The following is a 12,005-nucleotide window of genomic DNA, read 5'->3' as shown; positions in this document are numbered from 1 at the left end:
GATCCCTCTACCCTGAACTTCTCCACTTTGATTTACTTGGCCCATTCTCTGTTATTTACTTTTCTTTCCCCCATTCTCCAAAAGTAACCATGACTCAAAACCCAAGTTTTGCCTGCCTTGACTCAACCCCAAGGTAGCTGCTTGATATTATTCGAAAGCAGTAGTTTTAAGTATACTGATTAACCAAATGATTTGAGATTATCTGGTAATTCATAAGACAGCTCCTCTAGTTCTTTCTTGGGGCTTGTAGGCTGTTCTAGAGATTCTTCTAAATCCTGCCGTGGATTCCTGATGCCGAGTTTTGTAGTTTCATGAGTGCTGCAGAATAAATTAAAGAATTATAAAATTTTAAATTTTAAATCAAAGGAAGCATCATGTAAGGCTTAAGCATCGTTTCAACATTATCATTATTTTGTATGGGGTATAAAGGCAAATTTCTAGGGGGAAAACTGAGATAGGAATTAGGGGAAGGGCTACTAGGACTTGAAACAAAATTTAGAGTAATAGAAATACTGTGCTTTTCTCCCTTTGACTTATATGATATCAATGGAGGAGGTGGTGCTAGTGAGTTGCTTTTAAAAAATGCTAGATTTGGGACTTCCCTGGTGGTGCAGTGGTGCAGAATCTGCCTGCCAATGCAGGGGACACAGGTTCGAGCCCTGGTCTGGGAAGATCCCACATGCCACAGAGCAACTAAGCCTGTGCTCTACAGTCCACAGCCACAGCTACTAAAGCCCACGTGCCTAGAGCCTGTGCTCCACAACAAGAGAAGCCACTGCAGTCAGAAGCCTGTGCACAGCAATGAAGAGCAGACCCCGCTTAGCGCAACTAGAGAAAGCCCGCGTGCAGCAACGAAGAAGACCTGACTCAGCCATAAATAAATAAATAAATTTATTATTTTAAAAAAGCTAGATTTGAACAAGCCATGGTGACCAAGCTGAGGGGAAAAGAAAGGCTTTGATTGTACAGGATATTTACAGCTTTTATTGTGGCCCTGTAATGGTTTTTACTTTCACTTACCCAATAAGTAAAATAAATGAAGAGTGTAGTTTATCATTTTATAGGAAGTAAAAATATACATGATTTTTCTTCAGAATTGAAGTAGAAGTACTTTCGACTGATGGCATTGGACTGGGATTGGAAAAATGATCTGTTTCAAATTGAAGGAATCTAGACCTAATACACAATAGCTATATTTTATTCACAACTGCACTACTCACCAAATTTAAATGTGTTACTTGGAGATCTCTAGATTAGTATTCTATAAATACAGGATTGTGATCTCAAAATATGAGTGACTGTTCTAAAGCTTCCTCCGAGTGGCATTACTAGAGATGCGACTTGAGAGCTGCAGGATGACAGCAGTATCTCCGATTACCTGGGACAATCACGGACTTCTGATTGCTCCTTCCACTGTAAAGCCCGGTTGCCCTGACCCTTGTTCCTCACAAAGTCTTCATCCAGCCCAGCATGCTTCAGGGTGTCTCGATACCGTTGTTCTGCTTCCTTCCTGGCAAGGTCCTGTGGAATGGAAGTTAATTTGCTGTAGCTGAATTACCAGATAATTCTGAATTGTTTGCTTAATCTGTATGCTTATAATACTGCTTTTCCACCACCCCCCCCCCAGTAGTGCTGGACACAGATTTGTATGAAAATTACTTAGAGCCTTATTTTCAAGCTTTAAAGTACATAGGAACCTACCTGAAGATCGGGTTAAAATGTAGATTCTTATTAGGTAGTTCTCAGATGGGGCCTGCAATTCTGTATTTCTAATACTCAGGAGATGCCAACTGTTGTTTTGGGAACCACACCTTTGTGAGGCAAGGATTTAGATTTTTGGAAGACCAAGTGAGACCCAGATGAAAAAGATAGACTAAAAACATTTTTAACATTTAAAAGCAACCAAACCATCATCAGGAACACTGAAATATAACAAATTGAAAATAAGCTGCACTTGTAACATTCTTAACAGGTTGGATGGTATGCATGTAGACCAGAAAAAAGGTTATTGTTTGTTTAAGTGTTCAAGAGCAAAGTCATATAGAGTACTTTGCATTTTTCCTAGAGTGGTGAAAGATCTTTTGAGATCTGAGAGTGAGCTTGCTAGGAAAAAGCTAACATGAAGAGCAAACGTCATTATGAGAAATTTTTACTTAGCAATGCAAGTTTCTAAGTAAATCCAAGACAGTCCAGTGTGTGTGTAATATGTAGGGGATTGGGAAGGACTGGACCCAGGAAATGCCTAAATAATGCACTGGCTATAGGACAGATAATGCCCAACATTTGGAACCAGGTCACTAGGGAATGCCAACTTTGTTTGAAACTCAGGAGAGGAGAGAGATCTACAGAGCTTGATGCAGCTCAAAGCTATCTGGGATGGTGGCCTTTACTGTTCAAGTAGCCCCAGAGCTTCCTTAGGGAGATCTCAACTGTGTCCAACTTCCCTAGGAGTCTAGAGAACATCTTAAAGTGACTCTTCCAGCCAGAAAGCCACTTAATCTGGAAGAGGCCTTGTGGGGTGCTTGTGAGCATCTCAACCCCTGAAGATCTATAAATGTGCCACAGCTGTAGAGGCTGGGGGTGCCCAGAGCACCAGCACTACAGGAGGAGACATGACAGTAGCAAGTTAAAGATACTCCAACACAGCCAAACTGTCAATTGTATGCCTGGGATCTAACCCCCACTCTGATTCAAGCTGAAGGCTAGACTATAGAGAAAACCCCAGGAAGTGAAATATCCCTTTATAGATGCCTTTGGAATCCAGTCTTGGATGAAATCAGTCCAATGTTCACCAGTGCACTACTTACTTTGGGGAAAGATGGTAGTAATAAAATGAGCCAAATTTAGAATCTGAGCCTAAAGGAAGTGTTTAATACCCAGATATTAAGCTGTTTCGTAATTTCTAAAAGCCCTTTCATCTAAGACAGAAAGTGAATGACGGTTTAGATTTACCTTGGTAACTTGTTCGAAGAGATAGGGCCTTATTTGTATTCTCTTCTTCATTTCCTCCAATTCTTTCTTATACTCTTTTGCTCTTTTACGGTCATTGTTCCTGGAATTAACAAGATTTTTAGAATGAATTCCAGGTTTTTCCAATCCGGAATACCTTTAATTTCAGTTAAGTGGAATAACTCCCACAGACATGGTAAATTCCTAACTGCCTGGCAAAATCCTTGACTCTATGCTTACAGGAGCCTACTGTAATAACCCCATTTTGCCATTTTCAAGGCAAATGGCTCCCAAGATAGTTATTCCTTAGACACACGGAGGACACCGACCGATTCTCTTTCAGCTTTGCTTTGAACACCTCCTCCAGGCTTTTATGGGGATCCATGGCTTTTGCACGCAAGGTCACAGATTTAGATATCGCCTGACACTTCTTTTTGTGCATCTCCAACCACTGAGTACTTTGATCTGCTTTGTCCTTTTTCTCAAGTGAATTTCTAAAGGGAAGAGGCAAAAAAAGAATACAAATGACCAACCTGGGTATACTTAAAAGCAATCTTAGTAACCTCTCTGGAAAGTCATTTTTTTCTATGAATGGGTGAGTAATTTACCACACTGGCATTTCAGAAAGAATAAGATTCCGGATTAAATGCACTGGCAGATGAAGCCTTCCCAGCACTATGGACAGTGAGTTTCTACCCCAGGAGAAGTTCATTAATTGAACTGAAAAACATGAGTTAAAATATTCTTACACTCAGGTGTCCTGCCATCTGGAAACAAAATAATACTAATTGCTACCATTTGCTGAGCTACCTACACTGAACCACGTGCAGACAGGCACCAATAAGTGCTTTATAGCCATTAGCTTTTGTAAATTCTCATAGCTGCCCTGTGAGGTAAGGACTGTAAGTCTCCCTTTTTATAGGCAACAAGATTGACCCTCAGGGAGGGTAAACCACTTGCTTGAAGCTACCCAGCATGCCAGTGGAAAAGCCAAGATTAGAACCAGGATGTCTGACTCCCAAGCCTCTGCCCTTGACAACTGTGCTGTAAATGGTGGGCTGGAAGGTGCCTGGGTCCATGGTCCTTTGGGAATACAAACCTGCATTTCCACAGAGAACTGGAAATGGGCCTCCCTCAATGCACAATTTGGGGTCAACCAGCAGCACTTAGTTTGTACAAATATCATTCTACAAGGTACTATGGAGAGTTCTACCAAAAGAAAAAACAGTCAAGACTCTTGCAGTAGGGTGTTTATATTCAAATGGACTTATTAGGAAGGAGGGCATGACAGTTTAATCTGCTAATATGTCAAACTCCCTATTGCCAGAACGGAGATATGGACATTCTCTGCAGGTGGGCCACTGTCTGGTTCATGAGACCTATCGTAGTGGGACCTCAGGATTCTGATGCATTTAGCCTTGATTCAGTAACGCTGTGAAATTTGAGGAAGGAGGGAGTATACCTTGGATTCTAAATACATTTCCAAAATCCCTGTTGTGGGTCTTAAAGAGCCAAGTAGATTCCATGTACTCCTCTGTGAGCCCCACAGGAAGGCACTGAGATGCCAGTCCTCTCCCAGAGCTAAGCCACCAGTTACAGCATGACCTCTCCTGCTGACTTCAGCTCAGAGGCCTAGTGGAGGAACTCCTGCTGGGGTGCTGTCTGGATGAGACTACCATGACAGAGTCAGGTCAGTTAAAGAGTTAAAAATAAGGAGGCTCCTGCTTCCCAACCGACTTCTAATAGTTCCCCAAGATGAATCTCAGAGAATCTCAAATCTATGCGATGGATGCCTCATCTTCTTTGTGGCAGGGTCACACACACAGGTTCAGGCTTCTCTGAATTCCTGTTCCTAATGCTTCCTTCCTCTTTCACCAGTGGGTCTTTACGCATGTTATTCTATTTGGAAACTTGTTTCTTTCCAGCCTTTGTCTGGCTGACTTCTCATTCTTCAGGTTTCACCTCAGGCATCTATTACAAAAGACCCAGGCTGCCCAGTGCCCGCCCCCGCCCCCGCCCCTCCCCGCCACAGTCCCCTGCATTTCCCCATCATTGTGCTACTCACAAGATGTGATAGTTGCTTCTTTGCCTTTCTGTATTTCAGACTAGATATTAAACTATAGGTTCTATAAGGTATCTCCAGCCTTAATGCTGTGCCTGGCACAAAGTGAGTCCCCCATGAATATTGGCTGAGTGATGGTTAAGTGTTCTCCAGCACTAAGTGTGGAGAGTCACATGAATTCCTGTCCTGATCAAGACTCCCCTTCCACCCCTTTCGGTCTCTCTGATAAACAGGAGAGAAGGCCCAGCAGCGGAGTGCTTTCCAGCATTGGGGCTAAGATCTGAGCACTGTGGGTCTCATGCAGCCTGACCACTCACCTGACTGCAGATTCCCTCTTCCTGGTGGCGTCTGTGATGTGCACGGGGAGGGTGTTGGCAGAGAGGGAAGCAAGCCCACTCAGAGAATGACTCCTTGGCAGGGGTGTGCCGGGTGGCTGTGGAGATTCCTAGAAGAAATGAAGGCTAATATTGGTAGGACAGCACGTGCAATTAGTTTCTATCTTAACTAGGATTCAGTTTTAGCGAAGGACTAGTCAGAGAGAATCTTCAGTTCTTTCTTGGGGTTAAGGCAAGGGTAATGAGATCTTGAGTTTAGTTAAACAGGGCAAGACTTGGATATCAATCCCAAAGTTTTTAATTAAATGAGAAGAATTCTTTGGAATTGGTATTGGGACATGGCAATTGACCCCAACTCCCTGCCTTCCAGACTTGCTTGCACTTATTTCTGAAAAATCCCTCTACAGAGAGGGAAGGAAGGGAAGTATTCTTGTGGTCTTAAATTTTTAGGAACCGTGGATCTGCTTACAGCTGAGCCGGTGTTTTAAAAAAATTAAGATAGAAAAGTGTCATGAGAAGTGCCTTCCATTGAGACCTGGCGCCTCCTGTGTTTAGGGCCTCAGCCCTGACCCTCCTGCAGTGGCCTGGGCTCTCACCCTCCTCCCTTCAGAGGCGGCAGCATCACAGGGCCGAGGAGTACGACGCAGACTGGTGGTTCTCAGCAAGAAGGGCTTGTTGCGAGTCACCTCCTTGGTGTCTCTTCTCTTGGCAGCCCTTTTCTGGAAGGCCTTGTAAAGTTCTTCATAGTCAGGGACAGCAGGATTCACCCGAGGCTGGAATCCAAAGTCAGTGTGCAGAAACCCAAGCTTCTCCTCCCGGGTCCGGGTGGCTATTCGAGGCTGTGAGTCAGCCCGGCCACTGGAGGAGGCAATGGGGGAGGAGGCCATCTGGAGCATGTCCAGGGCTCTCATCTGGATGCGAATTTTCCTCAAGAGCTCAGCTTCTGTGGAGAAGAAGTCAGGGGAGCAAGGGGTGAGAAGGGACCAAGCCTCAAACCGAAAGGTGTGGTGAGCTTTCCCTCTTAAACACTCGCAGTTAGTGTGCTGGAACTCAGCATTAACTTTTCAGGAATTTTCCGAGCTAGTTGGCATCGTGTGGAAAGCTTGAAATTGGCCAGGATAGGAGTATTTATACCATGAAAATGGCAAACACTGCAAATCAACTTCCTTTTTTTTTTCTGGAGAGTGCCTTAATGAATGTTGACTAGGACACCACTGCTGTGTGCCAATCAGGCTGCAGAAGCAGCTACCATTTACACTTACTGAGCACTTTCTATGGTTCCTTCTTCAGAGATGGAGCAGGAGGGATGGGCCAGTCACCTGCTCCTCTCCCAGGTCTCCCTTCTCAGGCAGAGGCCCCATCGTCCACCCAACTGCCCAAGCCCACTGCCCACATTGTTCTCACGTTCTCCTCGCTCATCAGTCCTGCCGCCTCCTCCTCTTTAACCGCTCTCCGGTCCAGCCTCTTTTCATCCTCCCTGCTACTAGTTTCATAATTTCTCAGTTGAATCACTGAAATAGGCTCCTACAGATCAACATCCCTCTGGACTTGCCTGTCCCCCTACAATTATCCCCACAGCAGAGTGAGCTTTCTGAGCTTCGTATCTGATCGTGAGCCACCCTACTTAAAACCCTTCAGTGGCTCCCCCTGCCCTTGGGATGAAGTCCAAACTCCCTCCCATAGCCTACAAGGCCCCAGGTCTGGCCTGTGCCTGTCTGTCCCACCCCCGGCTCCTCTTCTGTCTCCCCTCTACCTTTCCATGCCTTGGGTGTGCTCAGCTTTCTTACCTCCATGCTATTACCTTTGCCTGGTACACTCTTCTTCCCTCTTCATTGAATTCACCATGGCTCCTCCTTCAGGGTCAGTGCTCACTTTCCCTCGGGACGTTCCCTAACTGTTCCCACCGCCCACCACACTCTAAGTCAGGTCCCTCTATTATAGGTGACATTGGACCCCTAGGCTTCCCCCTTTAACTCCTGCAAGTGACTTGTCACATTTGTAATTATTGGTCTCCCTCCCATGTCCGCAAACTCCACGTCTATTTATTCACGCCTGGGACGTGGCGCATGCTACGGAATGAGCGAATAAAGCCAGAGTCCTTTAACTGAGCTATGCGTCTTGAAATGAGTACCTCACAGGATGTGGGGGGCTTTCCTTGGGGCAGCTGGCTAGTGGTGGCGCGGGCCTAGGCTGGTACTCAGATGTCTCATTGGTTCTCTGCTCTGGTACCCGTGCTGCCGCAGAGGCCTTCGTATCCACTCACTGAGCCAGGTGAGGTCAATGGGATGAACCCGGGGCCTCCTACTCCTCTCCCGACTAGGCGCCCCCATTGTATGGGCAGATCCAACCTTACCCCGTGGCCTGCACTGAGCAAGGCCTCTAGCGGGTCTGCCCGAACAGCCCATCTCCAAGCCAGGGTGACCCCTGAGCCCGACTAAACCCCCACAGCACTGCTTGGTACCCCTAGGCAGGAGGCAGGCAGGAGGCAAGGATGTCTTTACCCTGGAGTTTGTCCCCAAGGGCTGGCTCCAGAATGGCTGTGGGGATCCTCCTGATGGCCTTCTGCTTGGGGACTTTGGCCTTAGCTGTGGCGACCAGGTCCCTCTGTTGAATGGCTTTCTTTCGCTGCTCGTCCTTCCCCAGGAAGCTGAAGGGCTTCAAGGAAGAGAGGAGCAGTTCCTTCCTCTTCTGGATCCCTGCCCGCCTGCGTGCCTCGTTGCGCTCCATGATCTCCTGGTAGAGGGGCAGGTAGACGTGCGCAGGCACAGGCTGTGCCCGGAACTGCCGGTGGCACTCGGCCTCCTCCTGGCCCTGCTTCTGGGCCTTCTGCCTCTCATGCTCAAAGGAGGCAGGGGAGGCCAGCCACTGGGCCTTCTTCCAGGCCTCGCGCAGCGTCATGCGGAACGGCTGAGGGACGGTGATGGATGAAGCCCAGGAGCTGATGCTTCTGTGCTGGGAGGGAGGCCTGGAGCTGCAGGGTGGCTGAGGCTGAGCCTTGGGAAGATCGGAGGGCAGGTTGCTCAAGGAGCTGCAGTGCCTCATGGAGCCACACCTGTGGGAAGAGAGCAGCTCTGTGCGTGGAGGACGGGGGGCCAGGAGGCCCGGCTCCTCCAAGATCCTCCTCCTTCCCCCTCCCTTCCAGCAGGTCACAGTTAGTTTCTCAGCCTCACATTGCAGCCCCACAGGCCTCTAGGCCTGCGCCTTTCTCAACCAGGCTTCTCTCCTTCCCACAGGCCATCCTAGCAGCCCTAGTAGAAAGTCTCTCCTTAGAATGGACCTGAGAATTGCCCTTTGCACTCTTAATATTTTCATTCGGTAGAGAGAAGAGTGCATTCGTGCACAGGAAGCCTTTAGAGTCAGGCCCAGGTTCCAATCTTGCTTCAAACAATGACCAGCTGTGTGACCTTGAGCAAGGTTCTCTTGGAACCTCAATTTCTTCATCTGTAGAATGGCAAAAATAGTATCTACTTACAGGGTGATTGGGAGGAGAAAGTAAATATTAAATGAGATAAAGTATATATGCATATAGCAGGGCTTGGCCAAGGGAAATGGACCTTGTTGCCATTCTCAGGGAGGTAGTATATTTGGGAAAGGCATCTCTTTAATTGATCCCAAACCTTCAGGTGACTCAAGGTTACCCAAAGTGATTCAGGACTGCTGGGTAGGAATCAGAACACGTTTGGCTGATTCTGGGCTGAAGCCTGGGTAGGTGGCACTTGCAGGAGTGGTCTCTGTTTTACTGAGGAGGAAGGTGAGGCCCAGAGTCATGATGTTACTTGGCCAGAGTTGTGCAGTGAGGCAGCTGTTGAACTGCACTGCCTTACCTCGGAGAGGGGGGGGACTGCACCTGTGGCTTCCCCCTGCCTTTGTCTTGGAAGAAACTCTCCAGGTCCTCATCATCTTTAGAGAGGCTTTCATCACTGTCTGGGTCAGACAGATAAAGGGATTCCAACAGGCACCACCTGTCTTTCTGCCTTAGTGCCTGCAGGGTCTCGTAAAAACTTGCAGTTGAGTCAGAAGTAGAATCTGTCTCCTCCTCTGGGCTGATGAACTCACTGAGTTTGCCAGCCCTGGGCAAAACCAGCCCATTCCCACACAGCTCCTCTTCTGCCTCTGTGTCTGAGGAGGATTTGGGGGGAAATATCTGAAATGAAATAGAGTAAGACTGTGGGTCAAACTGTGATTTAAAAACTACTAATTTCATTTTAAATAAGTATACATTAGGGACTGAGGCGGGGGACAAAGAAAAAATGTGTTCCTTGCTTTAAAGAAATTTCACATATTGGTAAATGAGGTGTGCTTGGTTGAAGGGTGGGAAAGGGAAGCAGAGAGCTGAAGTTGGTTCATGCAGTCCGGTGAGCATTTATGGAGAACCTACCTTCACCATGCACCCCTGCTCTCCAGGAATCCTACCTGTAACTTTGGCCACACTCTGGGACCTGCCCTACTTGGGTTTTACCTACTTGTTGCCAATCTTCCTTTTCCTGCTTCCCTTGTCTATACCGCTGCTTTCCTCATATTCTAGCTAATTCCTACCCTGTTACTAGGAATGAGTAATTAACAGGAGAGACAGTGTGGTCGAGCTGAAAGAGTCCTAGAAAGTGGGAAATCCAACTGGGCTTAAATACTCCATTCATTCAGAAAATATTTATGGGGTGCCTCATGTGCATTGAGTATTAGGCTGCGAACAAGACAAACAAGGTCCCTACTCTCATGAGGCTTACATCCTAGTGAAGGGAGAAAGCTAATGTAAGATGGTAATAAATCCAATAAAAGCAATGAAACTGTGAGATTATAGAGTGATGGAGTGGCTATGGGACGCTTTTCTGTTGATAAAAGCCCATCAGATAAAGACCACTAGGAATGTACCTGTAATCAGAACTAGGTTTATTAATTTGCTACAGCATACCATGGGAAAGTATAGGGAACTTGGCACGGGGAGGGGGCTTTTTCTAGGGTTGGCTTGTCCTGAATGATTCTGAGGAGGGTTAGGGGAAGCAAGGATGGATGGATGCCGTCAGAAAGAGGGCACAGTTTAGTAAGTGGGTGAATGAGCAATTTTTACTCAAAAGGTGACAAGAGCAAAGTAGGGCTGAGTAAGTAATTGATAAGTAAGCATAATCATTTAGAAGTATGGGGTATTAGTCATTTTGCAGGTACAGTGTGGCCCTGTGAGAAATACTGATTTCTGCTGATCTTGCTGCTGGCCTCATCTGGGTCTGTTACAGTCTGAGTTTTACTTTCCCAGTCCTGGGATGATTTTTACTTTCTCACTGCGGAGGACTTTTAGACTGACACCTGATTGGTGAGAAAAACTCCAGCCTTGCTAAGATCTGGGGTAAGTGGGTTTGGGGTTCGAAGAAAAGCAAATACAAAGATCTTGAGGCAGGGACAAAATTTTGGACTTTTGGAGAGGTAGAAAGAGGGCCAGTGTGGTTGGAGGATAGTAGCAAGAGATATCCTGAAAGAAGCAGGCTGGGGCCATGATGGGACCGCACAGGGTGACTGGTTGGTTGCAGCTGGAAACCAGTTGGGAAGGGCCGCTGCAGGCCTCCAAGTGACACTTGGTGACGGTTGAACTGGGTCCAGCTCTAATACTGAAAAGAACACTGGATTCTGAGTCAAAGGTATGTATGTGCTCTAGCCCTCGCTCTGCTACTAAAGAGCGTGTGATTTTAGGAGAATTCCTTTTTTAAAAAACGACTTTATTGGGCTTCCCTGGTGGCGCAGTGGTTGAGAGTCTGCCTGCCGATGCAGGGGACACGGGTTCGTGCCCTGGTCCGGGAAGATCCCACATGCCGCGGAGCGGCTGGGCCCGTGAGCCATGGCCGCTGAGCCTGCGCGTCCGGAGCCTGTGCTCCGCAACGGGAGAGGCCCCAACAGTGAGAGGCCCACGTGCCGCAAAAAAAAAAAAAAAAAAAAAAGACTTTATTGATATAATTCACACCTACTATACAATTCATACAAGTGTACAATTCAGTGGGTTTCAGTATAGTCAAGAGTTGTGCAACCATCACCACAATCAATTTTAATAACCCCCCAAAAGACCCCATTCCATTTAGCAGTCACTCCCTATTTTCCCTAACTCTCCTCATTCCCCAACCCCTAAGCGACCACCAATTTACTTTGTCTCTATGAATTTGGGGGCAAATTTCTTAATCTCTCTGCGCCTCATTTTTCTCTTCTACAAAATGGAAACAACAATCGTGCTATTAGTCCTGGGGTGGTTGAGAGGATAAGCGGGAACTGGGGGCCATTTCTATGGTTCTATAAAGAGCCTGACGTAAGGGCTCAAGAGGTTCAGGTCCCGGAGTCCGCCTCCACATCCGTAAACACTGCCCGTTTTAATCCCACGCCCCTGTGACACGCCCTTGCCGTCTGTCTCCAAGGCAACTTCAAACAGTTTCCTCTCTTAGGGATTCCTTTCCGGGGCGCAGACACGATAACTCCCCTTCTTTTTCTCCCCTCACCTGACGGTTCCACTGAGCGCCGCCGGAGGCTCCCGCAGACCTCCCCACGGTCATCTTCTCAGCGGGGAAGAGACAGAAGCGGCGGAGACAGCGGGGATGACAGCGGCAGTGGAGGTGCAAGCTAAGCGGGTCAGGTTCCTCCCCTTTCTAGCTTGGGCCTCTGATTGGCTCCGAGGCGGATACACGAAC

At 47.3% G+C, this 12,005-nt stretch overlaps 1 protein-coding gene across 1 annotated transcript; it reads right to left on the bottom strand.

Annotated features, from left to right (window-relative positions):
• FAM161B (FAM161 centrosomal protein B) lies at nucleotides 1-11,870 on the bottom strand (the record flags this gene model as incomplete). The annotated part of the gene is made up of 9 exons (XM_082841476.1): nucleotides 1-318; nucleotides 1,379-1,521; nucleotides 2,953-3,052; nucleotides 3,279-3,443; nucleotides 5,329-5,456; nucleotides 5,943-6,289; nucleotides 7,848-8,398; nucleotides 9,171-9,490; nucleotides 11,817-11,870. 9 exons carry the CDS (start codon nucleotides 11,868-11,870, stop codon nucleotides 180-182), a joined length of 1,947 nt encoding a protein of 648 aa, XP_082697602.1. The 3' UTR covers nucleotides 1-179.
• Nucleotides 11,871-12,005: the final 135 nt, after the last annotated feature.

Source organism: Leucopleurus acutus, assembly GCF_964270905.1.
Source record: "Leucopleurus acutus genome assembly, chromosome: 1".
Lineage (NCBI taxonomy): Eukaryota > Metazoa > Chordata > Mammalia > Artiodactyla > Delphinidae > Leucopleurus > Leucopleurus acutus.
Note: the sequence above shows the minus strand (reverse complement) of the source record. Positions and strands in the feature narration are given on the sequence as shown.